Raw genomic sequence first — 26,969 nt, forward strand, 5'->3', positions numbered from 1 at the left:
TTTTCCATTCCTTTTACTCTTTGTATAATTAATAAACTTTTTATTACAACCATAACTTTTTCTATACAATTCTATATAAAACAATATAACCTCTTCTCTTAGATAAATTCCTCCTTTGGTTCAATAACTTCAGAATCATTCAATTGGAAGTCTTTGGCGCTGAATTTGGGTTTGTACAACTTCAACGCCAAACTACTCAAAACAACACTAATTGAAGAAAGTGCCATTGCAGCACTTGCCCATACCGGATCCAATCTTGAATTCTTATATGGGAAAATAACACCAGCAGCAATGGGAAGCCCAATCATATTATAAACCAAACTCCACCCAAAATTAAACTTAACCCGTCTAAACACAACCCTAGCAAGATCAAACAATGTCACCAAAGAAATCAATGGATGAGATTTATTCAACAATATGAAATCACTCGAAGTCACAGCCAAATCAGCCCCAGAAGAAAGAGCAACACCAACATCAGCACTAGCTAATGCTGGTGCATCATTAATCCCATCTCCAACCATGGCAATCACGGCATTTGGTTTAAGTTGTCTGATTCTTTTGATTTGTGATTCTTTTTCATCGGGAAGGACTTCACTTACGACATTCTTGATGCCGATTTCATCGGCAATGGCTTGGGCGGTGACTGAGTTGTCACCGGTTATCATCCAGCAATCGATTTGTTTTCTTTGGAGGAATTGGATTACTTGTTTGGTTTCTGGTCTGATTTCATCACGAGCTGCAACCATTAGGACTAGGTGGAATTCAGCATTGTTAAATAGTTTTTGACATTGGATGGCAATTAGGACAATTGATTTACATTCTGATTTCCATTTGGTCAAAAGGGATGTTTGTTGTTGTGATATTCCCACCTTGTAGTCTTCAAGTAATTTTTCATTTCCAAGAATCGCTTCAGTTGGTGAATATTCATTCCAAATACTTGATTCATCATTTTCTTCATATACGATCTTCCCTTTTAATCCTTTTCCAGGAATAGTTTCAACATTCGGAACCTTATTACCAGTGATCACCACACTGTCTTTCTTACGAACATAATCAGCAAATGATTTAATCGCCTTAGCCAAAGGGTGATTCGAAGAAACTTCCAAATCCCTCATAACCTGAAGTCCAATGGTCTTACTCACCAACCCCCCATCAGCACCACCACCGTTGACAAACGAATAATCAGTCACGACTAATTCCCCCTTTGTCAAAGTCCCCGTTTTATCAAAACAAACAGTATCAGTATTGGCCCCATCTTGAAAAGCACTACCACCACCTTTTGCCAATATCCCAAACCTTGCCGCCAACCCCGACCCAACAAACAATGCAGTTGGTGCCGCCAATCCGATTCCACAGGGACATGCAACCACAAACACCGCAATAGCGAATTCTAATGACCAGACTGGCCAGCCTCCAATATCGATATCTAAGTAACTCTCAGGCAATGCGCCGGAAACACCGAGTATTAACCAGATTAACCAGGTAATGATAGCTAAGAAGACAATAACGGGGACGAAATAACCAGTGATTAGGTCGGCTGTTCGTTCCATGGGTGCTTTTCTCAATTGTCCATCCCTGACGGTGTTTACTATTTGATTGAGTAAGGAGTCACTTTCTAAGCTAATGACCCGAGCAATGATTGAGTTGTTTCCGATATTAACTGTGCCTGAAAATATTTGATGACCGGGGATATGTTTGACAGGGGTTGATTCACCAGTTAGGGCAGATTCGTCAAAGTCTGAAGTGCCTTCTATTATTGTACAATCAACAGGAGGTGATTCACCGGTGGCTATTCTGATGTAGTCTCCAACTTCTAATAAATCAAGATCTACTTTTTCATCACTATGATACTTGCTATTGTAATCTTTGGTCAATAAAGTTGCTTGATTGGGTTTTAAATTAGATAATTGTGAAATTGAATCTGCGGTTTTAATCTTGGAATAACTTTGTAATAATTTCCCAATCAATAAAAAGAATGTCAAAAACACAACAGAATCAAAATATGTAGTATGAAACCCATGATGAGTCATTGGAGCTTGTTTTGCACTCAATCCGATCAATACAATACTTGCAAAATATGCAACACTAGTACCTAATGACATCAAAAGATTCATTGATCCAAATTTAAATAATCTAGTCTTGAATGAATTCTTATGCATCCATAATGATTTGATTTCTTTAATGGCCTTTCTATGAAATGTATCAGCAGCAAAGAAATAAACCGGAGTAGCTAAAATGAATAAAATCCAACTGTTTCTAGACACATTTCCGACCCATAATGGTTCTTCTACCCATATTCTAAATGGATGAGATTTGGGGAGTAGGGACATAGCAACAATACCAAAGACAAAAGTTGGGATCACGAGAAGGGTAGCGAGGATTAACCTAGCAGCTATACTTATAACTTCACGTCTCGCTAATCTCTGCAAATGTTCATCGGTTGTCATCGGTTTAACTAATTCACAAGTAAATGGACCTTCGGCATCTTCGTCAATAATATACCCTCCAGTATCGGTAGATCTAATGTGATTCAAGTCGTACAAGAACTTTCTAATGGTAATTTCCTTACTTGAAACATACGTGAATTTTATATATGGATCATTTAAAGATATTGGATCTTCAATAACAACCGCCTCTCCATAATTTGATAAATATTCAGTAATTACATCAGGACAATGATTACAAAACATTCCATTCACTTTAATATTAATTGATCTTGGTTTCTTTTTCCGAGAAGTATAATTAATCTTTTCATTCTTTAAAATAGTAAAATCAAATCCACAATTCTCAATCATTTCTTTTAATTGATCTAAATGACTCAGATCTTCGGCGGTATCTTCAAGAACAAATTGTGCAGTTTTGGTCACAACATTAACCCCACACTCTAATACAAATGGAAGCTCATTAACGGCGGATTGGATAGAGTTTGCACATGCAGCACAAGTGATTCCTCCTATGATTGCTGTAACTCTGGTATTGATAGATCTGTGAACCGGAAGGACTTCGATTAATTTACATTCAAATCCCAAGTCACCGACTGTATCAATAATTTTGTTGATTAATTGTTTGTTAGGAATAATTGCAACTATTGATTGTTGGATTAAATCTACTGAAAAATTAGGCTCGTCGGTACTAGGAGAGCCGTTGTCGCCTAATACTGCTTTCAATGCCTCATTGACACTTTGGGAACATGAAGAACATGTCATTCCACTTACCAAGAAAGATGCTCTGAATTCTTCATGAGGGATTTCGACAATTGTTTCTTCGCTTGAATTGGTAATGGAAGATTCTTCGATGACTTTCTTTCCTGATTTCGCTTGACAAACTTGACAATATTTTAAATGATTCTTTTCGGATTTGGAGGTTGAAAATTTTTGGAATAATCCCACAATATCAAAAAATCCATCATGTTCATTCTGCTGTTCAGTTATATCCATTTCAATTACTTGAGAATTCAGAATAATTTCATCTCCTTTGAGGATTTCCCATGATAATATATTAAAGCCAGCTTTTTCAAATTGTTTTAGCAACAGTTTGGAATATGATTGGAAATTGAGCTTGTTATTGCCAATTAACTTGACTTCGTTGCCGTTGAGATTGAAGATGATTTCTTTGTTGTTTAATTGATTTGCTTGTTCTGATTGGCTGGTTGACTCGTTGTTTTCAACTACATGAAAGGAATAACCAAGTACTCTTCTAATTGCTAATTCACATTTCTCACAATGAATATTTGAGAAATTAATTATAAATGAATTCATTTTTGCTTATTTGTTAGTGATTGGTAATAATAGTTAGAAAAATGAGTTTTTATAAATCAGACATTCTCTAATTGATTTTATATAACAAATTTGAGATATTAGTGCTATTGAATGATGATAAATGATGATTCTTCCAATTGCTGCGAAGAAAGAAATGTGTGTTGCCAAAAAAACCGAATCGGCGAAAATATCTCACGATGAGAATTATTTTATTTTATTTTATTTATTGCGGTTATTTAGCCCTTCTGCGGCTGATGATGTCATTTCACTAAATATAGAATTACGTATAACTAGGTACGTTCTATGGAATTCTATCTATATTGATTCAATAAAATGGGATAATTGTAGGGACAAACATTCCACAAAATACCTTCTATGGAATTCTATCTATATTGATTCAATAAATGGGATAATTGTAGGGACAAACATACCACAAAATAATCCAACTATTTTCTCTGGAATTGTATGAAAGAATATTGAAGTTATTAAAAACAGACAATACCAGAAGAATATAAACATCAATACTATACCAATGATACCTAACCTCAAAGGACTATCTATAATTGCATTTTCCCCTGTAGATGAATGTGAAATTCTAGGATATGTGTTTTCTAAATCTATTTCTATAACTGGTGGTAACGTTTCTGTCCATAATCTGTGAGGAAAGGCTAAATATTTAACTAATAGATACCATACTAAGAGACTACTTGAAATTAAAAAAGTATAATGACTCGAAGAATCGAATGGATTGATCCATTCACCGCCTGCGGCTTCACAAGGATACTCTCTATTAAATGATTCGTTTGTACAATATGCTCCACTTGCTACACTTATTCTTTCAAAAATTGGACTACCAAAAAACCAATCTAGTAGAAGAATTATAACAATTGTATTGGCCGCATAAATTCTTGTGAAATTGATAACGACTTTTCTATCAAGAGTTTTAGTAGTATAATATGGTAAGATTTGTATCCAAAATATTAATGTAAACCAAACATATCCCACTTTTCGAACTATAAACTTCTCAAGGAATCTTACAAAGAACAATTGCGATATTTGAACATGGTGTCTCTTGAAAAGCAATGTCAATGGAATTGAAGTAATAAACGTTAAAGGATATATCCAATATACTATTCGCCATATATTAACCATTTCTTGTTCCCATATTATAAGGAGCGATCAATCCAGATTGTTAGAAAAGTTTAATCTGTCTGCATATAAGCAATGACATTTCCGTCATTTCCCGGATTTGAAGCGAGTTATGCGCATGTGGAAAATTTAGATCACGTGAAATGATCAATTTGATTATGTGCAGGTCATTGTGATAATTACAAGTTACTTACCACAGCTTGATAATGACGTTTAGTAAATACGATGTGAACCCCTTCTTATCTTCTTATCAGTTGTTATTAGTGTTCTTTCATTTTGCTGTGGATACCGGAATACATTAATGATGTTAACCAAATTGCCAAGGAGACTATCATCCACCAAATCAACAATATTCCCATCGGCAAGAAGATTTTTTTCAACCGATTCCCTTAAATTTAAACCTCCTACAGTAGCAGCAGCATCAACCAGAAATGGAGGGTCAAATCCACAATTGCGATTCCCTTGTTTGGATAAATTAGAGAAAAAGAATAGAGACTTATCATTGGGAGTTCTAAAATCAAAAGTAAGTAGTTTAGATTCTGGTCCTGAACCAGCTTATAATTTTGAACAAACTGGGTTTAAACTATATCAATCTCAAAAACCAATATTTTTAGATAATGGAGGATATTTACCAGAATATGAAATTGCATATGAAACATGGGGAGAATTAAATGAATCAAGATCAAATCTAATCTTAGTTCAAACAGGGTTATCAGCTTCTTCTCATGCAAAATCCCATCCTGAAAATAAAAAGAAAGGGTGGTGGGAAAATTTTATTGGCCCTGGGAAATATATTGATACCGATAAATATTTCGTAGTATGTACAAATGTTCTTGGTGGATGTTATGGATCTACTGGTCCATCATCAATTGACCCTTCAAATCAAGAACAATATGCTACAAGATTCCCAATTTTATCCGTTAACGATATGGTACGTGCTCAACGTGAATTAATATGGGATGAGTTCCATGTTCGCAAAATTCATGCTGCCGTAGGTGCTTCTATGGGTGGAATGCAATCTTTGGCATATGGTTGGGAATTCCCGGAAGAAGTTGAAAAAATCATTTCAATTAGTGCATGTGCAAGATCACATCCTTATTCTATTGCATTAAGACATACTCAAAGACAAGTACTAATGAGTGATCCTAATTGGAATCGTGGATTCTATTACGATGGAATTCCACCTCATGTGGGGATGAAGTTAGCACGTGAAATTGCTACGGTTACTTATAGATCAGGTCCAGAATGGGAATATCGATTTGGAAGAAAAAGAGCAGATGAATCTAGACCTCCAGCATTATGTCCAGATTTCTTGGTGGAAACTTATTTAGATCATGCTGGGGAAAAGTTTTGTCTTGAATATGATGCTAATTCATGGTTATATATTCTGAAGGCTATGGATCTATTTGATCTTGGACACGAAAGTAGAAGTAGTGCACTTTCAACAAGAGAAAGAGCAGAACAAGCATACATTGATCGACATGTCACTGGGTTTGAAAGCTCTTCTAATTTTGTACCTAGAGTTCCATACACTGAAAAGGTCAGCAGAGCGGATGTTTCTCCAGATGAGGCAATATCGGATTTAGCATTAGGGTTAAAGAGAATGGCTGATAAGGATGTGTTAGTTATAGGTGTAGAATCAGATATTTTGTTCCCAGTATGGCAACAACGAGAAGTTGCTGATGTTTTAATTAAAAATAGTGAAGGAGGAGAAGTTGAATACGTTGAATTGGGAAATGATATCAGTAACTTTGGACATGATACCTTCTTGTTAAGTTTAGATGACATTGGTAAACCAGTTAGGAAATTCTTGGATAATTAATTAAACTTCGCTATATAGTGAGTTTTATTATATTTAATGACTTTAATGTACGTTATACACAATATAATTTTACAATTCTCTAATAATACACCCTACGCAAGTCTTCCATGTTGTGGATCTAATTCATAACCCAATTTCCTACTTATTGTATACAAGTATTCTCTGAGATTTGCCACTACCACTTTGGCTAAACCATTCTTTTTCTTTCTTTCTATTGAAGCATCCAGTTCAATATGGTGAGGTAATAAATTATCATGTGCACTCAAACTTACAAATAATGCAAATGGAACGAACCAAATCAACAAACCAAAAAATGAACATACTTCCGGAAACGAAGGGATTCTAGGTGGTTCATAATCAGGTCTTAATCTGATTTCAATTGGAGGTATATATGGATAATGGAAATGGTTAAACCATAAAAAGTGATTGGCAACAACAAACACACATGAAATTAAAAATATTGGCGAAGTTAATTCAACATATGGGAATTTCTTAAGGTTTTGTAAATATACATAATATGAAAATATTGAAAAGAAGGTTAGCTTCCATGGAAATTTATCAAATATTAAAAGTAGGATGAATGTAACCATAATCCCATAGATCAATTTGGTTAAGAATCGTTTAGTTGGTTCTGTATGTTCTTCAACTAATTCTGAAATGTAATACAACCCAGAGGCAATTGAAAGCACTAGGAATATAAACCCAACGGCTATACCAACATATGAAAGCAATTGTAGAAACATGATGGGATGTAGTGGTATGAAAAGATACCTTTGAGTCTGCTGGAACCTAAATGCCTGATTTTATTTTTTTTTCTATTGACTTGTTCTTTTCCAGATCCGAGGACATTAATCAAACGCGATTGTCTTGGTACAGAGATCGAGAGATGCTACGGGGAGGATGCTTACATCCTTAAATGGTTTGCGGTATCTGGGACTTACTCAAATATTAAATATTATTAAATTATAATTCAGTTTATAAAATATAAATATGTGATAAAAATATGCTAGCAAACAAATTCACCCTTTTAATCATAAATTTCCATTGGTGGAAGCCTATCAGTATTATAAAACCAATTATTACTAATCAATTCTACGCCAAGCCATTCAGTAGGGAAATAAACCAAATTCCCATGAATCTCGTTCAACAATCTCTCTGCCGTCTTGCGATCATAAATTGCTTCTCCAGTATTGATTCTTCTTCTTGCGAGATAAGTTCCAGCCCTAGGACGTCTTCCGGGTGCTTTGGTACTGGTAGCTGCTGGTTTGTTCTGTTCCGACTTTTCACCTTGTTGCCCTTCAGTCTCTGAGGTGTCTACTTCATGGTTTGGTGACTCGTCCAGCTCTTGGACTGGAGATAATTCTGACACGTTATCTGGGATTTCTTCCCGGATAGGTTCATCAACCACACTCATATCCCCAACTTCATTCAGTGGTACTGGGAACTGACTATTTCTCCTTCCTAACCTAAGTCTCATTTTGTGTTCTGGAGGAGGAACTTCTGCAGCGTCCCTTGAGGGAGGTACTTTCCCAAGCAATCCAATATCATTGTCGGTTTCCATAGTTTCTGTTGCATCTTCAGCCTGTAAGTTGACAGCTGTTTCCACTTTAGTAAGTGCTTCTTCGTCGTCCAATAAATTATTAGCTTGTCTTAAATCTGCTTCGTAATCTTGCGCTTTCATAAATGAGCTGTGTAATTGGGTATAATGGGTGTATTCGGACCATCTACTTACCATATCGTCAGGTTGAGTGTGGAAGACCCTTCTGTAAATTTCTGTGTTCCTTCTTGCAATCTCATTCCAAAGACATTCATAGAATTCGCCGTCAATTGGATCTTCAAAAACATATGGGTCGACAAAACTACTCAATTTTACATCAGGTGAAGTAATACTTTTAATAACTTCTTTAGTTGTATTTTCGTCCAACGAAGTAACTTGGATTCCATTGAAAACTGGCATGCTTGCACCTGTCGCGTCTGACGATGTTCTTACTTCTGGTGAAACTGACTTTTGGAAGGGAAATGCAGTTTCATCACTGGCAGTTGGTGAAGAATTTGTTAATGGACTCAATCCAACTTCTTGCCTTCTTTTGTTTTCTTTTTCTGTAGCTGCTTGTTCTTTACTTGCAATTCTTTGAAGATATGAAATCTTCTTCAATAATAACCATCTCTCCCTATTTCTTTCGTTGATAATCTTCTCAGATTCTTCGTCCATTTCATCAGTCATTTCACAATCATCAGCTTCCAAAAATTCTCTAACACTTTGAATATCAGGCATAAATGAGGTTGTTGGATTTTCATCCATAGAAGTCATGGCTAATTCCCTAAGGAACTTTGCACTGTTTAATCTGGAATTCTTGGCAAGTTTACTTCTGTATTTATCGAGACCTTCACCGTAAACATCTTTCTTATGTGCAGCACTGTTTTGAACTCTATTGTCATAAGAATGCTTTTTTCTGTCACGAATACCTCTATTTGCTTCATGAGTACCAGTTCTATTATTAAGCGATACTGGTAAAAACAATGGAGGTGGTAAATCATCATCCTCTTCTTCTTCAAAAGGAACGCTTAATTTTTTATATTCAGAACCAATCATATCCATAAAATGGAACCATCTTCCTGTACCATCATGTTCTCCTAAAATATCTCTAGATGCAATTTCAACCATTGCTGATAAATACCTATTCTCAATATCCTTGAATTTGTTAGTCGCAAATAGTAAACCTTCCTTTGATCTTGCTACTTTTTCAAACCGCTTAAATCTCCTTTCCACCACATCTAATATATCCACATCAACTCCAAGATGTTCCCTCATTAACCTCATTCTTAAGGTATGTGCAAACTTACCGGCTTTGAATGGTTCTCCATTCATCATAGTATTTACCTGTTCCTTATCCTGTACAATGGCGGCAATCTCTGAATCTCTTACCCCACGCATAGACCTTTCATTAATATTTGCACTTCCAATAATTGCAGTTCTGTCATCAACAACCATTGCCTTAGCATGAATATACAATTGCTCAGTTACCAAAGTTCTATTGGTCCCAATTCTACCCCATTTTCGTAATGAGAAAAATTGAATATAATTATCAGGATCAATTCCTTTTTTCCTTAATTTGGCAAAAATTGAAGATTCACCTCTTGAAATTGACATATATTGACATTGCATAATGACACGAACGGCCGATCCTTCTGCTTCATCGACCTGGGATTGAAATCCGGGCATTAATGGAATAATAATCACTGCTTTCCAATTGGTTCCTTCTTTATGGGCTCTGATAATTCTGTCAACTAATGCATCACCGATTCTATTCCTAATTTCAATTCCTTCAATAAAACAAGACGTAACGAAGAATTGATTTTCTATATATACGAAATGTTGTGAGCTTTCGATTAATTTAATATAGGCATTTTGGATACTTTGTTCATGTTGTTTCAACCCCAATGACCAATTTCCACTCGATCTTAATAATTGAATTTCACAAGTTCCATCTAATCCAAATTTCCTAGTTTCTTCATCAGTAAGATCAGATGGCGGCGTTAATAAAGGTGTAAATCTACTTGGACGTTTCTGTCTTAACAAATAATTCCATCTTTGAACAAAATGTCTGGATAAATCTCTGGCAACTTTTCCTGATGTGAACATATGGATATCATGCCATGGCATTCTTGGTGTAGTATTTCTATCATACAATGTCTGATAAGGTTTCTCCAAATTAGAGAAATCTCTGACTCTTGGGTTAGAATAATCTTTCCCTGGGAAAGTTTGGAAATTAATTAATTCGTCACGTGTAGGTCTATCACCTGGTCTAAGGCTATCAAAATCGATTTTTGAATCATCTGTCAATACATGATCTGGTGTATCATATCTACCATAGCACATATCAATACCTCCCATGAATGCAATCGTGTTATCAATAATACATAATTTTTCATGATGAGCCCAGAAGTAAGTGTTTTGAAGCAATTGATTTGGAGATCTGATAACATGAATATTGTCTTCATTTAATGATAAAATTGAATGCTTTGTGTATAATGAATCAATAGAAACAGTTGAACCCACATTACGATAAACAATAACAAAGATTTTCACCCCTTGTTGAGCTTTTCTCTGTAATATTCTATCAAGTCTCCATTGTTGATTACCATTTGCTGGACGTCTTAAATAAATTTCGGGTGTGAGCCACCAATCATGAATATAAATCACATCCTTAGCCATTTCTAATGCAGAAGAGACTGACCAAAAATAATCACGACCATCAACATACCATTGTGCAAAACAATTTTCTCTCACTGGTGCAAATGATTCAAATCTATGCTTTTCAGACCAGACAGTAGAGTTCTTCATCGACATGAGTGATTCAATCCATACTCTATGATCATTTGACGATTTAGGATTTATTGCTAATTTCCTTTCTCCATTCTCCAATGTGATTTTCAAATGAGGAAAGAAGGCATTTGTTTCGCTCAAAACCTTCTCACGAGCTAATGATGATTCATCAAAGGAAAATTCTTCATCATTAACGTCTTCATTGTGTTTATAAGTGATTTTGAAATCGGAATCCACTAAGAAAACATCCAATGGGATTGTTGAATTGAAATCGGAGACATACATCACATAAGAATCTCTAATCAACATCCATTTTTCAGAACGTCTATCAATGATCCCTTTCAATCCATCAGCATTGAAATATCCAACACGCCAACCCAGCGATTTACTTGATGAGGTTATATGTACCTGACCTTGTTTTCCAATATATCCAGATTCATAACTTAATAATGATGATATTGGAGAAATCTCAAAAAACATGAATAGACGATTAGATTCAGGTTTCAATGATATTTGTTCAATTAATTCATTCAAATATCTCTCAACATCGTGAATATATTGTGCATTCTTATGTTTCCTTCTAACTTCAATAACCTCAGGTGTATCTTCATCTGATGAAACTGATGAAATAGACAAATGCAGTCTTGCTCTACGTAGTACCGCTCTGAATGTGTTCATTGAATGTAGTGAACTATTATCTTCGACAGAAGCAGCTTCATGTGTCGGCAGGGTATGTTGTTGTCGATGATTGCTTACTGGTTTGTTTCTCCTTGTTCTGTTGGATTCCTTTCTAAGGGGCGGAATGGGAAACTTGGGAGGTTTTTGAATTTTACCTCCAACTACTTCTTTTGCCCAACGCTCAAGATTAAACTTATAATGTAAATAAAATAAATCTTTGGCATTTCTCTCAATGGACCATTTCATTCTTTGGGGACCTACACCATATTCCAAGTCAATTCGAAATCTTCGGATTCTAGTTTGATCATTCAAGGAAATGTCAGTCACTTTCAATCCTAGTAAAGATAATAATAATGGAGCTCTTGCTATTCCTTTTTCATCTTCTAATAAACACGATGCCATTAATCCAATAGCAGGGCCACCCAAGGCAAGACCAACAATCAATTTTTGAGCTCTTTCTCCTGCTTGTCTCTCCCCTTCTTCTCTTAATTCTTCGAGCTCTCCTAATGCTATACTTGTTCTTCTTCTTTCCTTTGGTCTTCTTCTCGTAAGTCTCAGTAATCTCATTTTGAGCTTCTGTTGGGTAGATAATTCAGTAGTTGGATGAAAAAGGTCATTCATTTCATAGGCATTTGGATGTAATGAATCCTGTTGAGTCTGTGGACGTGCACTGAATCTATGTGGTAAGAAGTTTCCTAAGTTAGCCAAAGTTTGTGAATGTTGAAATGGAATCCTTGTATCCTTGTCTTTGGCCTTGTCCTTATGATCTTTATCTTTAACTTTATTCTTCTCTTGTTCATCCAATGGATCCACTCCATCTAGATCGTTACTTGACACTCCGTTGGACTTAGCTTGCATTGGATTGAAAAGCTTTTTGGCTTCTTCCTCCTCTTGTTCTGATTCAAATCTCATTTCCTTCGTGTCGTCATTCCGATTGAAAAATGATAAAGGATTAGATATAATTTTTGGTGATTCTAACAGAAAGGATTTTGACATCTTGTGTAATTTTGTGGGAGTTGGTCGTATACTAGACTCTTGTGAAATAGTTCTATAAATTTGATCGACATCAGGTTGTTCTCTTAATGGACTAGGTGGTCTTTGATCAGATTCATTTTCATTTTTGTTATTCTCAGGTCGGGAACCATTCAATGTATTATTGGGGTTATCATTAGAATGTTCTGTTGAATTGTTAAGGCCTTCTTGAAATATTTTAGGTAAATGAATCTTAAAGTTGGACACTCCATTTAGTGTAGTTTCCCCTATTACTTCGGTGTTGCCAATTGTTTCTGGCATAGTAAAAAGCTAAAGAAAATGAATATGAAACGATTTGGGTTAAGTAGTCTGTTGATGATTCAAAACTATTAATGGCTTCTTTATACCTGAATGAATGAGCTTCTTTAAAATTAGCGAAGAATTACAGTGATTTTGAAAATTGGTTGTAAAAACAAGAATCGTCTAAATAATTTACAAAACATAGCCAAATAGAAAAACTGATTCAAATTCTTACAACCACAATCAGAAGAAAAAAAAATCAGAGGACAGTTAGTCTCGTATAATGTACAAAATAAAATCAAGTCATTTGATGTCGTATGAAGTATGAACATATACTATAAAGTTATAAATGACAGAAACTTTAAACGTGTGTCATACAACGTGTCAATTAAAATTTACATAATGACTATTAAACTTAATAAATAAAAAATAGTTCATTTAAGGAGATTTGTATCTAATCTTACTTTATGACCAAGCCACAAGGCAAATTTAGTATGATCAAGTAAATCACCTTTACCACTTCTTGGATGAATTAATACTGATAAATCTCCATGATTTAATTGGAAATAAGGAACAATTCTTTTAAAAATTTCTGGACTTTTAAAATCTAATTCCCACATATTAATTGGATGAGGTCCAATTGGTTTATCCCAAAATTTATAAACTCTTATATCACCATTAGCAATTTCTCTAGCAAAATCTTTTAATACTTGTTCTCGTAATTCAAAAGCAAATTTACGTTCAGTTTCATTGTTATTGTTCCAATAGGTATGAATATCATATGACTTGATATCACCATAGAATGAGTCTGGTTGTGCTTCTGATGACATTGATAATTTATTGATTGTTGTTAGGCAATGAGGCAATTCTTTTCTGTAGAAAGAACCGTGGGGAAAGAATATTGCCGTTGTTAAACTTTGACCTGACCTTTATATAAAATTGCCATTCCCATTCGCATTCTTCTTCTCCCCACCAGAGAAACAAAACTTAATTTGTAAGCAATTAGCAAAGAACCACTCAATTACAAATCTTGAAGTGGAATTAGATTCTTTCCTTCTTCCTGGTCATCCAGAAGGATTGGTTGATTATCTAATGTTGATATACTTTGCCCTTCAATATGGTCGATTTGTCGACGTCTTTGTTTTTCTTGTCTCATTTTACTAATTCTCCAATTATGAACAATACAAGCAATTAATAATCCTATTGAGCTACCACATACATTATACAATATATCAAAGATATCAAATATTCTTTGAGAATTTATTAAATGTTGTATCAATTCCAGTCCAATACTTGCTCCACATGTACATATTACAAAGGTAATAATTCTAATTAGTTTCTTGTTCTTAGTGTCAAATACAAAGTAAAATTCAATTGTCAATATAAGAAAAGTAGTAAAATGTATTACCTTGTCATACTCTAAATGGATCAGAGCAAATCCCAAATATCCTGCTCCAATTAATGACAAGATGAAAACTGCACATTTTTCTCAATGTTAGTATTTACTTGATCTATATGTTCGACCAATGGAGGGTAAGAACGTACCTATTAGTACTGGAAGCCTTATTGGTAACATCGCATAGTATCTACTTAGTGATATTAAATTCACTTGTTTTACACGTTGTGAAAAAATGAAATATGGTCTTGCTAGAAAGGTGCTCACGGTATCTTTGTTCCAGAAAAGAAGATTTTCTGATCCCCGATGGATCACCAAATTATACTGAGTTCTACAACAATGCTACCGACCACAGTCACAACATGTTCGAAGTTGCTTATATCTAAGCGAAGTATCAACTACTTGGTTTCGGCACTTCCTAAGCCCGAGCAAATAGAACAAGACAAACCAAAACGAAGAATAAAGAAACCTGTCGTCAAACGACTTAAGCTTAATGATTTTATGAAACAGATCATTAAACCAGATGAACTAAACAAGATTTTTCAAGGCTCAGATTATGCTCCTTTCACGGGTAGTCAAGCGAAGAAGGCTCAAGATTTCTTCAATTTGAACAAGCCTCAACTTGAATGGACCCTTGCTGAATATGAAGAAATTCCGGATGTGAAATATGCTCGTCTTGTGAAAGAACGAAAAGAAAGCTACGATAGAATGGATCCAATTAATAAAACTGATTATCAGAAGTCTTTAATGATGTCTAAAAAGACTTTTGGTATCCCTGGTCTATATTTGAAACCGTTTCCGGAGGTGCTATTTTTAGGTCATACTAATGTAGGTAAATCATCGTTGATAAATAGTTTAGTGACTCGTGGGAAAAGTGAAAAAGTTACCGATGTAGCATATGTGTCATCTCGTGCTGGGTTTACAAAAACTTTGAACTGTTTTAATATTGGCAATAAGCTCAGGCTTATGGATAGTCCAGGGTATGGGAAATTTGGGGATATACAACAAGGAGAAATGGTTACGGATTATATTTCTAGAAGACATTTACTAAAGAGAGTGTTTTTATTGATAGATTCAGTGGAAGGATTTAGACATGAAGACTTAACTATTCTTAACCATTTAGTTGAGGAAGGTGTTCAATTTGATATTGTGTTTACAAAGACGGATGTGGTAATTGAGAAGCATATGCCTCCCAAAAAGAAGTTTACAACAGTAGCATCCAGAGAAGAAGACGAGAAGTTACTTGCATCGATTAAGAATGGAAATGAAAAGGTGATCGCTCATTACAATGAAATAATCAATGGAACGGTGCTTGGTCTGATGACCCTTTTTTCACGATTTCTCTTCACTAATGCAGGTACTAACAAACATATTGTTCAAGAATACGGCAAAAAGGAATTACGATGCGTAGTTCTTGAAACTTGTGCATTACTTTAAACTTGTAAATAGATCTTTTATAAAATGACATTGAAATAGACGCAAAAGAAAACTCTCAAAAATTATATAAATATGGTACAAAATTTGTCTAGAAACGACCTCCTCTAGAACCTCCTCTAGAACCTCCTCTTCCACCAAATCCACCTCTGGAACCTCCTCTTGAACCTCCACGGCCACCTCTATCACTGAATCCACCTCTACCTCCACCTCTACCTCCAAAGCCTCCTCTGCTTCCACCTCTACCACCTCCGAAACCACCACGGCCTCCACCTCTTCCACCAAAACTACCTCCACGGCCACCTCTTGGGGCACCTCCAGCAGACTTTCTCTTTGGTTTAGGTCCGTAACTTGCTGGCTTAGGTAAGAATCTTTCCAATGGTAATAACTTATCAGGTCCAATGAAAAATTTATCTCCTTCCTTAAATGAATCAGCTTTAATTCCTTCAGATGGTTTAATTGTGAAAAACACTTCATTTAAAGGACCTAAAATTTCATCAACTTTCCCAACTTGGGATTTATTTTCTAAATAAATTGGGGCATTGAAATATGGTATCTTAACATTAATGGAACGACAAACAATATCTCCTTCACAAGCATGCATAAATGACCCCATCTCTAAAACAGTATCTGGGGGACCTTGTTGTAATGGGGGACCGGTTCTTCCACCACGGCCACCTCTGAATCCTCCTCTTCCTCTATTCATTGTTTAGTTTAAATTGTATTTGGAATATATTATAAAAGGGGAAGATGTTGAATTCTTTTCCTTTAATTGTATTGAATTCAATTAGCGATGGGGGAAAGAAAATTTTGAAAAAAAAAATGCTACAGAGGTCATCGGTAAGAAGGAGACATTTCTGCAGTTACGACATTTCTCAAACGACATATTCTGTATTGTTTAGGTATGGGAGTGTTATGTATATGTTTCACCCTATTCTACGGTTCTGCAAGCAACAAATTTCTCTCTCGTGGTCTCCTTAGGAGATACTAATGTTGAGAAGAGACTTTTACTTTGAAATTGTTTTGAAAATTGCTGTATTAAACTCTTTGAGGTTCTACCATAATAAAAGAATAGGGGTCGTGTTAAGATTTCAAAAAGTTGTCCAATTTAATCCGCTCGTTTCCGTTTTTAATCAGCCAGATCAACAACAAGACCACCAACTTTCAAATCTAACCAACTTCATATTCAAAACCCTTTATACAATTGAGTCATGAGTGTCACACTGGGTATGTTATTCAATTCTTTGGTTACCAGAATATTGATTCACTTTTTTTAATTGATTATTAATACTAACCTAACCTTCCAGAAACACCTACTTTCAAAGTGGGTCTTACCCCAGAGGAGAAGATGTTATATACCCAATTATTCAGATCCTTGGATCCCGACAATACAGGAGTCATTACTGGTGAAAAATCAAGATCTACATTTGAAAAATCCGGATTACCTCCAGCAATTTTAGGTGAGATTTGGCAAATTGCTGATCCAAACAATTTGGGGTTCTTATCTCAATTTGGATTTTGCTATGCAATGAGATTGATTGGTTATATACAAGCAGGTCAACGTCCTGTTCCTGGTTTGGGTGATGTTCCTGGTCCTCTCCCGAAATTTGCAAATTTGAATCTTCAATTACAACCTCAATCCACTAATAGTTCTTTCATGTCAACACAGCCTACTTCTATCATTCCACAAGACCCAATTACCCCAGTCAGCCCAACCGATTTCCAAAAATTCTCTCAATTATTTGAAAAAACAGTTGGATCAGTTGAAGGTAATTTAGCTGGACCTCAAGCTAGAGATATATTTTTGAAAGCAAAGTTGCCAACACCAGTTTTGGGACAAATTTGGGCATTGGTAGATAGATATAATACCGGACAGTTGAATGTTGGAAGTTTTGCAATTGCCATGCATTTAATTCAAGGTTTATTAAGCGGACAAATCAAACAATTACCTGTTGCCTTACCTGAATCTGTTTGGCAGTCTGTTGAGCCTTCAAGTTTGGCACATACTCCTCAAATGCGTCAGGCTTCCCTTGGATCTATTAATTCCCAGCAGACTGCTATAAGACATCCATCCATTAGAAATGCTCCAGCTACTGACAATGAATGGAATGTGTCTCCAGCTATGAAACAACAATATGATTCAATTTTCAATAATCTTGATAAAGATAATGTTGGTCATTTAAATCCAGATCAAGTTGCAAACTTTTTAATGACATCTAATTTAAATCAACAAGATTTGGCAACAATTTGGGATTTATCTGATATTCAAAATACTGGTATATTTACAAAGTTGGAATTTTCAATTGCTTTATTTTTAGTCAACAAGAAATTAGCTGGTGACAAATTACCCAATATAGTTCCAGATGCATTACTCAGTTCTTTAAAGAGTCAAGTTCCAGCGCAACAACAAATTCCATCTCAGTCAGTTCCTGTTCCACCAGCAACACAAAATTTTTCCCAACCACGTGTTCAAGCTACATCTGAACCTGTCATTGTTACTCAAGCTCAGGTTCCAAAGTCATCTTTAGATGACTTGGCAGATATATTTGGCTCTGTCCCAAAACCCAACCCTGCTGCTGCTGCAGCTTCTTCGGCTTCTCCACAACCGGTTCTTCAGCAAAGGGCTTCTAGTTCAGATTTAAGTAGACCTATAGAACCACCAAAGGTTCGTTCCACTTTAACTGGATCTTTCAGACCAACGTCCCAGTTTGGCCAATCATTATTAGAAAAAAATAAAGCGTCCACTCCTACAGAAGAAAATCATCAAGAGAGTCTCTTGTTGGAAGATGCAACGTCTCCTGCCCCAGGTCCTGAATCGGCATCAATGTCGCCACAAGTCACTGCTTCAAGAGATCAAAAGGTTGTGAATTATGATGCATTGAGAAATGTTCCACCTCCACCCAAAAAGGCAGCTACTCCAATTCCGAAATCTCTCACTCCGGGATTTGTACCTCCATCTGTTAGTAATGAAGTTGTTGCTGCTCCACCACCACCACAAACTGCAAACACTAATGAAGATTTATTAGCTGATCCTGCTATTTCTGGACAATTATCACAAGCCACTACAGATATTGCCAATGTATCTAACCAAATCAAATCACTTGCTACTCAAACAACAAACTTACATGAAAAGAAAACTAGAGCCGAACAAGAACTTGCAAGAATTTTATCAGTTAAGGTTGAAATTGATAACAAGTTGAAACAATTTAGAGTCTCTTATGAAAATGAAGTGAAACAAGTTGAGCAAGTTGAAGCAAGTTTGGCAGCTGCTAAGGAAGGGACTGAAGCTTTGAGATCAGAAGCATCAATTGCTGAAGCGAAATTGAACTCATTAACTACTGAATTTAATGAAAAGCAATTACAATTAGAGGAATTACAAAAAGAAAACGGATCCTTAAAGGAAAAGTTAGGAACCTTGAATGCTGAGATTGCAGAACTTGAAAACCAAACTGCATCAAAACAATCGGAATATCAAGGATTATCAAATCAAGTCTCAGTTAAGAAATCACAAGTGCAAGTTGCTATTGTTAAGGTTGAAGAATTGAAGAATAAAGTTATTGAAATTGAAAACTCCAATAAACAGTTACAGCTTGATTTAGACAATGCTGAAAGGGAAAGATTGGCTGCCGAAAGGGAACAAAGAGATTTGGAGGAAAAAGCAAGAGAGCTTGAACTTAAGAAGCCAACTGCACCTAGTCCAGGAATAGCTTTACCGGCTTCTGCTGCCGCTGCTGCTGGTGTTGGTATTGGTGCTCTTGCTGGAGCTGCAATTGGTGGCATTGTTGCAACTGAAACAGGTGATGATCATACAATTACTGAACAACAAGAACAAAATGAATCAGGAAATGAAGTTCAATCTCGTGAAATTCCTGACGTTGAAGCTGGAAGTGTGGCAGATGTTGAAGATGTAAACAAAAGATTCCCAGACTTGGGTGTTAATGAACCAGCAGATAATTTCACAAATGCAACTTCTTCTGTAGCTACTGACAATGTGGATGAAAATGAAACCCCAATTACTTCCCCAAGTAATTCAGAATTCCAATATCCTCAAGGAGCTAATGTTGGTATTGCTGGTGGTATGGTTGGTATGCCAGGTGTATTGGTAGGTGTTCAAAGGACCGATTCATTAACTTCAAGTGTACAAAATAATGCTGCGTTGTCTGTTAGAGATGACAATCTTGATGAAATCAGTGACCGTGATACTCTTAGTAATGCTGCTGAAGAAACCCTTCCAAACACTGCAGGTACCGAAAACTTTGATAGTGAAAGAAGTGGAGATATGGGAAGTGGAAAAGAATCATCTGGAATCGAATCATTTGAAATGGTAAACTCTGAAGATGTAAACTCTCCAAATGGTGCTAATGAAGAATTCCCTCCAATTCGAGAACTTGAAATTCAAGAAAGTGATTCGTCGGATGAAGAAACCGAAGCAATGGTGGATGCTCTTCCTGAACCAAACATTGATGAAGAAGAAAAGTCAGTTGAAGAGCCGCACGTTGCTACTGAAGAGCTGCCAATTATGAAACCTAGTTTTGATGATTTTGATAGTGCTTTTGACAATTTGCAGCCAGCAACACCAGAAGTCAATCAACAAGATTTATTTGCTGATGAATTCAATGATTTAGAAGATGCACAAGAAGATAATCAAGCAGATGAGTTTGGAGATGAAGAATTTGGTGGTCTCTCAAATGAATTTTCTAATTCTAATGCCCCAGACTTTTCCGCGGCTAATACTGCTTCAACGCCGGAAGGAAACGATGAATGGGAACAGTTATTTGCCGGTTTCGGAAATGCCCAACCTGAAACTGGTATTCCTGTACCTGCTGAACAAGAAAGTCAACAAAATAATAGTAACAACGGAAGTAATAAATATGCCATTCAAGAATTAGTTGGAATGGGTTTCGATGAAGAGACTGCTATTGGTGCATTGACGAAAGAAAATTGGAATTTAGAAGCTGCAACGAATTATTTGTTAGATAATGCATGATGTCCGTTGATAAGTTAATTTTAAATTAAGTTTTTGTTTTAGTTTTATATTGTATTCTTTCATTTTTTTTTAGTTTAAAAAAATACAAATGATGTAAATTGTTAATTTATTTACACAAGCAATTAAGCATTGTCAGATCAACTGATGTTATTTCTTGATTTGATTCCACAGTTAGGAAATCTCTTGTTTTCTTGTACAAAACTGTGGTGGCTCCAACTTTGTGATACTAGAAAGCGGATTTTTTCCTGTAGATGGCACGTGACTGGTTGCAAAATTGACAACGGAATTACCAAGATTGGCACGCAATTGTCAAAACTATGGCTGCTAATGTTCGGGATAATCCCGACGTTTAATGGTGACCCTTTTCGAAACCACCACCAAATTAAAATAGTATTTAAATAGAATGAAATATCCCCTTTTACATCTGTCTGTCTTTCCTAGTTTTTCTTCATCATTCTAGAAACACTATTCTTAGATAACCTTGCAAATACACACACAACAATAAAAAATGAATCAAACTTTTGGTAACTCCGATATTCACTACAATAAGGATTTTGATGAAGTCGATGCTGATGGTGTCTTGGTCATTAACAAGAAGAACAGAGACCAAGCTAGATATCCAGAATTCTTACCTACTTGGGATCCATCCCAAAAGCTTCCACCTTTGAAGTTTCAAAAACATGATGATCCAGCACTCAGAGCTGACCCAAGCTTCCCAAACTTATTCCCTAAAGATAAAGATATTACTATCAAAAAAGTAACTCCTAAATTTGGTACTGAAGTTGATGGTGTTCAATTATCGCAATTAACTGATAAGGGTAAAGATGAATTAGCTTTATTGCTTGCACAAAGAAAAGTTTTGGTTTTCAACGATCAAGACTTTGCTGATAAAGGTCCAGGATTTGTTACTGAATTCGGTAAATATTTTGGTAACTTACACATTCATCCATCTTCTGGTGCTCCAAAGGGTCATCCAGAATTACATATCACCTATAGAAGACCACAAGAAGGTGAATTAAAGAAAATTTTCGCTCACAAGACTACCAATGTTGGTTTCCATTCTGATGTTTCTTATGAAATCACTCCATCTAAATTCACTATTTTCCAAGTTCTTGAATCTGGTGAAGGTGGTGACACTGTCTTTGCTGATACTGTCGAAGCTTATAAGAGATTATCTCCAGCTTTCCAAAAGAGATTAGAAGGTTTACATGTTTTACATACTTCTGAAGATCAAGCTGCTAACTCAACCCTCCAAGGTGGTGTTGAAAGAAGAAAAGCTGTTTCTAATATCCATCCATTAGTGAGACTCGATCCAGTAACTGGTGAAAAGAGTCTTTTTATTAACAAAGCTTTCGGTCGTAGAATTGTTGAACTCAAGAAAGAAGAATCTGATTTCTTATTAGATTTCTTACATAACCATATTGTCACTGCTCATGATTTACAATTAAGAGTTTCTTGGGAAGGTGGTAACAGAAAGAAAGTTGCTTTCTTCCATAATAGTGGTGTTTCTCATACTGCTATTTTCGATACTGAAGATGGTTTTGTTAGACATGCTTACAGAGTTTCCGTTCTTGGTGAACGTCCGATTCTGGATATCAAAGATTATAACAAGGAAGAGTACACTCCTGGTGATGTGCAAGCTGCTTTGGGTTCAATCAAGCCAACCTAAGTAATTTAGATATTTATTTGTTTCTGTTGTTAAATAGTTTTAGATTTTATTATTCGTGTTCTTAAAATATTATATTGTGGATATTATGGTTTTCAAAAAGACTTGGTTCTGTAAATTGACTTTCTTATTTTTCATCTTCTCCCCTAAGAGCAATTGCTAGGACTATATATCTATGCCTAAGGTATGATTAGCTATTAAAAAAATATTTACCTTTTTGACCTTGTTCTAATTTTGTGTCATTATTCCAGTTAAAGGAATACGCTAAACACTATTGACTTTTATAAAATGAAAGACTGCTTTAAGAAGCTAGTATTTGTAAACCCTTTATATAAAATCCTGGATATTGGATTGCTACTTTTGTTGTCTCTCTTTAATGGTTCTCCAGGGTTATTGAATTTATCATCAAATTTGTATGAAAATTTTAAAGAAACCCAAAGAATGCCCAACAATTATTTTTATTTTGAGGCGAACTGTTCACATTAGGTATAATTCTCCCTTCGCCACCAGACAACCTTATGAGAAGGGTTACGCCTTAGTTTATAAAGCTTTCATAAGAAAAGTAAGAGAGATTTGAGTGAGTGGGAGGGGGGGAATTTGATCCCGCACTTTCCCCAGGTCTCCTCTCCCGTAGTAGGGGTAAAACCTTATTTCCTGATTTAGAAGTCGTATGCGAGTAATGTCTTTACAACAAAAGACCTTCGAGACGCAATCTGTTCTATGTTCACGAGTTTTCGCCAATAGAAGAGAACAATAGAAGGAAGAAACTGATGCATCAATGAACAATAACGGAAATCCGCTTATGCAGAAAGTAACTCCAGCCGCGCCTCACTCTAGAAAAATCTCCCGGAAATTAAGAGAAATAGAAGAATAATCTAAAATGATTGCCAATTTAAATCTTTAATTTAAAGTTCACTAATTATAGATGGGGAGAAATCTCTCGCTAATACCCCTCCCCATCCAACACCAAGACTATACCACAAGAGCAATATAAAAGAAGATGTGGTTCCTCCGCTTTATCTTGAATCTTCAATAGACTTACAAAGCAGTAAATAGCAAATACAAATACAAACATGTCATCAGGTGAACATAGTACATCTGATATAGAGAAACACCCAATTACTTCTACCTCAGATATTGAGATCATTCCAGGTACTGTCCAATTGATTGATATTACCGGAGGATTACATGTCAAAAAGAATGATTTAAATGATAATGTCATCTTATTACCTCAACCCTCAAACAACATCAATGATCCATTAAGATGGAGTAGATTAAAGAAACATTTTCAATTCTTTTTGGTTTGGATTTGGTGTTTTATGTTTGCAGTAACAACAAATTTCTACGGTCCATTATTTGGAATATTCATGGATGAATTAGGTGTCACTTTGAATGAATTGACTATTAGTGTTGCACTTTGCTTTTTATTTCTTGGTGTTGGATGTTTACTTATTCAACCTACGGCATTAAAATTGGGTAAAAGATTCGTATATTTGTCATGTACGATTATTGGTATTATTGGATGCGCGCTCGGATCAAGAGCGAATTCAATTGGATCGATTTATTTATTTCAAGCATTTGGAGGATTTGCTGCTGCCCCTGTTGATACATTAGCGGAAATCACCGCTACTGATATTTATTTCCAACATCAAAGATCGACTGCTTTTTCTTTGGTCATTCTTTCCCTTTATGCTGGGAGTTATTTGGGTCCAGTAGCTGCTGGATATGTTGTTGACGCATTAGGTTGGAGATGGTGTTATTATATTCAAATTATCATTTATGTTGCATTATTTATCTTTTTGGCATTTACGATGGAAAACACTTCTTTTAGACGTGATCATGCTGCAGAAGAAGAATTCGAGGAAGAAGTCATCAAAGCAGTAAAATCAAAGGAATTAGACGTCGTTACCCTGATATTGGAAGTTGGGGCAGCAGGAGGAGATGAAGATAGTGATGAGAATTCAATCGACGAATCTATTCCCAAGAAAGCTTACAAAGAACGTATGAAACTCATTCAAACTGACAGCAATGATGTAAGATCCTGGTTCTTGATCTTCTCAAGACCATTCTTGTTATATTCCTTCCCAGCGGTAGTTTGGGGTGGATTAGTCTATGGGGCTCAAATGATGTGGTTATCTTTAATCGGTAACACCCAATCAATAATCTATGGTGAACCACCTTATAATTTCTCAGCCAATGGAGTTGGATTAACGAACTTGGGTGCATTTGGAGGAAGTGTAATCGGGATGGTTTGTGGAGGTTATGTCGTTGATCATTCTTCAATTTGGTTGGCAAGAAGGAACAATGGTATTTTGGAGCCTGAATTCAGATTATATTCTATGATAATCCCTACAATTACTAATGCTGGTGGATTGTTGGCATATGGATTAGGATCTTATTATGAAGCACATTGGGCTATATCTGTTGTTATCGGACAAGGACTTTTGGGTGTTGCCATGGGCGCTTCTGGGGCTATATGTTTAACTTAAGCGGTTGATTGTTATCATAACCTTGCTAGTGAGAGTATTGTTTTTATTCTTTTTGTAAGAAATATGATTGGTATGATTTTCTGTTTTGTATTTGAAGATTGGTTGGAAGGATGTGGACTTAGTTTGACTACTTGGCTTATGTTTATGTTATCAATTCTTATTAATGGTAGTTTTATTGTGTTTATCAAATGGGGTAAGACTTTCCGTAGAATGACTATGGCAGCGTATGCTAAGTATTCTGATCCATCCTATGGTGAGATATTTAAAAAGAAGTCTTAATGAGAATTATGTATTATACTAGTAGCATATTTATTTGTTTAGTTTAGTTAATATTAATGAAAATCTGCAAGCTATAATTAAATTCCATAGGCACCTTGGGCAGTAAGGCATCTACAAGAAATAGCTCTTATTTTTATTGAACACAGAATACATGGTTGTAGAAATGAAATGCGTGAAACATTACTGACAACTATTACTGTTTTATGATTCAATAGAATATACAGTATACAAACTGGCTACTGTAAAGTAACGAAATAGAACTCGTGCTAAAAACGGTTTGAATATTCTTGCTGGGCTTATTCAATGGCTCAATACATTAAGTTATAAATTATATAAAGGGTTTGAGAGAGACACTGACAAGAGGATGAGAAAAGTAATCCGTATTACTGGTTGCCGATGAGCTAACACATACGACACAATCAACTCACAATACTTAAACGCAGCCTATCGCGCATTCAGTACTTGTTGTACGACTTAAACACTGTGGTTATAGCCACTCAAGTACAAAGTAACCTTGGCGTCCCTATGACGGGGAGCTTCATATCCCCTAGTAATTCCATATGTACTGTAGTTATCGTAGGAATTCCAAAGCTTTAGTAAACAGTTTAGTCTGGTCAATCTCTGTTTCATTACACCTAAGTTCCTATAATATGCACACTGCCGTAGCATAGCCTGCATCCTGTATTGAATTAACTGCAGTTCTATGAGAAGTCATAACATTCCCACTTTTAGCTTTTTCGTTTATACTTGCTTGAATAAATCAATTCTGGTCTTTGAGCTATTTTCCTCGCTTAGATTATAGCCTTTATTCAGAGTAAAAACGCGAGAGCAAAGAATACTTCTCCTTAGTGGAATATTCCCATTTAGCCTAAATTCGGGAACTGCGTGATATGATGTGACTCATTTTTCCCAAAAATGAACACCTTATATTAAATCACTACTACAGTTTCGATTATTGAAATGCCATATGTGGATAAAAGGAGTCGTTAATTGATTTTATAAGTAGCAATTAGTAAGATTTAACAATATCATCATAACTAACATTCAATTGAATTAATTTATTACCAATACCACTATTAATTTTTAATTTATTATTATCATTAATGGCAATACAACTTGAGCTTTCTAATGCTTTAATAATTTCAATAAATTCACCATTTTTAAGCACACCAATTAATGAATTTATATGATCTTGTTTTCAATAATAATCATAAAATAAATTAACAGGTTGGTATGCCAGGTGTATTGGTAGGACCGATTCATTAACTTCGAGTGTACAAAATAATGCTGCTTTGTCTGTTAGAGATGATAATCTTGATGAAATCAGTGACCGTGATACTCTTAGTAATACTGCTGAAGAAACCCTTCCAAACACTGTTGGTACCGAAAACTTTGATAGTGAAAGAAGTGGAGATATGGGAAGTGGAAAAGAATCATCTGGAATTGAATCATTTGAAATGGTAAACTCTGAAGATAATACAATTATGTAAAATTGTTAAATCATTTACACAAGAAATTTAAGCATTGTTAGATCAACTGATGTTAAATTGATCGTTATTTCTTGATTTGATTCCACAGTAATCTCTTGTTTTCTTGAACACAACTGCGGTGGCTCTAATTTTGTGATACTAGAAACCGGAATTTTTCCTGTTGAGAGCACGTGACTGGTTGCAAAATTGACAACGGAATTACCAAGATTGGCACGCAATTGT

General features: G+C 35.5%; 12 protein-coding genes across 12 annotated transcripts; 6 read left to right on the top strand and 6 right to left on the bottom strand. All coding sequences in view use genetic code 12, as the record gives it.

Moving 5' to 3' along the window:
- Positions 1-98: 98 nt before the first annotated feature.
- CRP1 (Crp1p) lies at positions 99-3,758 on the bottom strand (the record flags this gene model as incomplete). The annotated part of the gene is made up of 1 exon (XM_049407309.1): positions 99-3,758. The coding sequence occupies one exon, from the start codon at positions 3,756-3,758 to the stop codon at positions 99-101; it is 3,660 nt and encodes a 1,219-aa protein (XP_049263258.1).
- A 1,453-nt stretch (positions 3,759-5,211) lies between these two features.
- Positions 5,212-6,729, top strand: J8A68_003453 (uncharacterized protein; the record flags this gene model as incomplete). The annotated part of the gene is made up of 1 exon (XM_049407310.1): positions 5,212-6,729. The coding sequence occupies one exon, from the start codon at positions 5,212-5,214 to the stop codon at positions 6,727-6,729; it is 1,518 nt and encodes a 505-aa protein (XP_049263259.1).
- A 92-nt stretch (positions 6,730-6,821) lies between these two features.
- J8A68_003454 (uncharacterized protein) lies at positions 6,822-7,472 on the bottom strand (the record flags this gene model as incomplete). The annotated part of the gene is made up of 1 exon (XM_049407311.1): positions 6,822-7,472. The coding sequence occupies one exon, from the start codon at positions 7,470-7,472 to the stop codon at positions 6,822-6,824; it is 651 nt and encodes a 216-aa protein (XP_049263260.1).
- Positions 7,473-7,756: 284 nt separating this feature from the next.
- On the bottom strand, positions 7,757-13,027 carry PLD1 (phospholipase D; the record flags this gene model as incomplete). The annotated part of the gene is made up of 1 exon (XM_049407313.1): positions 7,757-13,027. The coding sequence occupies one exon, from the start codon at positions 13,025-13,027 to the stop codon at positions 7,757-7,759; it is 5,271 nt and encodes a 1,756-aa protein (XP_049263261.1).
- A 413-nt stretch (positions 13,028-13,440) lies between these two features.
- J8A68_003456 (uncharacterized protein) lies at positions 13,441-13,836 on the bottom strand (the record flags this gene model as incomplete). The annotated part of the gene is made up of 1 exon (XM_049407314.1): positions 13,441-13,836. One exon carries the CDS (start codon positions 13,834-13,836, stop codon positions 13,441-13,443), a length of 396 nt encoding a protein of 131 aa, XP_049263262.1.
- A 191-nt stretch (positions 13,837-14,027) lies between these two features.
- J8A68_003457 (uncharacterized protein) lies at positions 14,028-14,582 on the bottom strand (the record flags this gene model as incomplete). The annotated part of the gene is made up of 2 exons (XM_049407315.1): positions 14,028-14,482; positions 14,552-14,582. 2 exons carry the CDS (start codon positions 14,580-14,582, stop codon positions 14,028-14,030), a joined length of 486 nt encoding a protein of 161 aa, XP_049263263.1.
- A 159-nt stretch (positions 14,583-14,741) lies between these two features.
- Positions 14,742-15,839, top strand: J8A68_003458 (uncharacterized protein; the record flags this gene model as incomplete). The annotated part of the gene is made up of 1 exon (XM_049407316.1): positions 14,742-15,839. The coding sequence occupies one exon, from the start codon at positions 14,742-14,744 to the stop codon at positions 15,837-15,839; it is 1,098 nt and encodes a 365-aa protein (XP_049263264.1).
- An 88-nt stretch (positions 15,840-15,927) lies between these two features.
- GAR1 (H/ACA snoRNP pseudouridylase subunit) lies at positions 15,928-16,542 on the bottom strand (the record flags this gene model as incomplete). Its single annotated transcript, XM_049407317.1, has 1 exon — positions 15,928-16,542. The coding sequence occupies one exon, from the start codon at positions 16,540-16,542 to the stop codon at positions 15,928-15,930; it is 615 nt and encodes a 204-aa protein (XP_049263265.1).
- Positions 16,543-17,047: 505 nt separating this feature from the next.
- On the top strand, positions 17,048-20,823 carry CTA3 (Cta3p; the record flags this gene model as incomplete). Its single annotated transcript, XM_049407318.1, has 2 exons — positions 17,048-17,063; positions 17,162-20,823. 2 exons carry the CDS (start codon positions 17,048-17,050, stop codon positions 20,821-20,823), a joined length of 3,678 nt encoding a protein of 1,225 aa, XP_049263266.1.
- A 508-nt stretch (positions 20,824-21,331) lies between these two features.
- Positions 21,332-22,492, top strand: J8A68_003461 (sulfonate dioxygenase; the record flags this gene model as incomplete). Its single annotated transcript, XM_049407319.1, has 1 exon — positions 21,332-22,492. The coding sequence occupies one exon, from the start codon at positions 21,332-21,334 to the stop codon at positions 22,490-22,492; it is 1,161 nt and encodes a 386-aa protein (XP_049263267.1).
- Positions 22,493-23,562: 1,070 nt separating this feature from the next.
- J8A68_003462 (uncharacterized protein) lies at positions 23,563-24,978 on the top strand (the record flags this gene model as incomplete). The annotated part of the gene is made up of 1 exon (XM_049407320.1): positions 23,563-24,978. The coding sequence occupies one exon, from the start codon at positions 23,563-23,565 to the stop codon at positions 24,976-24,978; it is 1,416 nt and encodes a 471-aa protein (XP_049263268.1).
- A 63-nt stretch (positions 24,979-25,041) lies between these two features.
- On the top strand, positions 25,042-26,747 carry J8A68_003463 (uncharacterized protein; the record flags this gene model as incomplete). The annotated part of the gene is made up of 2 exons (XM_049407321.1): positions 25,042-25,202; positions 26,510-26,747. 2 exons carry the CDS (start codon positions 25,042-25,044, stop codon positions 26,745-26,747), a joined length of 399 nt encoding a protein of 132 aa, XP_049263269.1.
- Between the last annotated feature and the right edge of the window lie 222 nt (positions 26,748-26,969).

This window comes from Hemisphaericaspora subhashii (genome assembly GCF_019202705.1).
Source record: "Hemisphaericaspora subhashii strain CBS 10753 chromosome Unknown scaffold100, whole genome shotgun sequence".
NCBI lineage: Eukaryota > Fungi > Ascomycota > Pichiomycetes > Serinales > Debaryomycetaceae > Hemisphaericaspora > Hemisphaericaspora subhashii.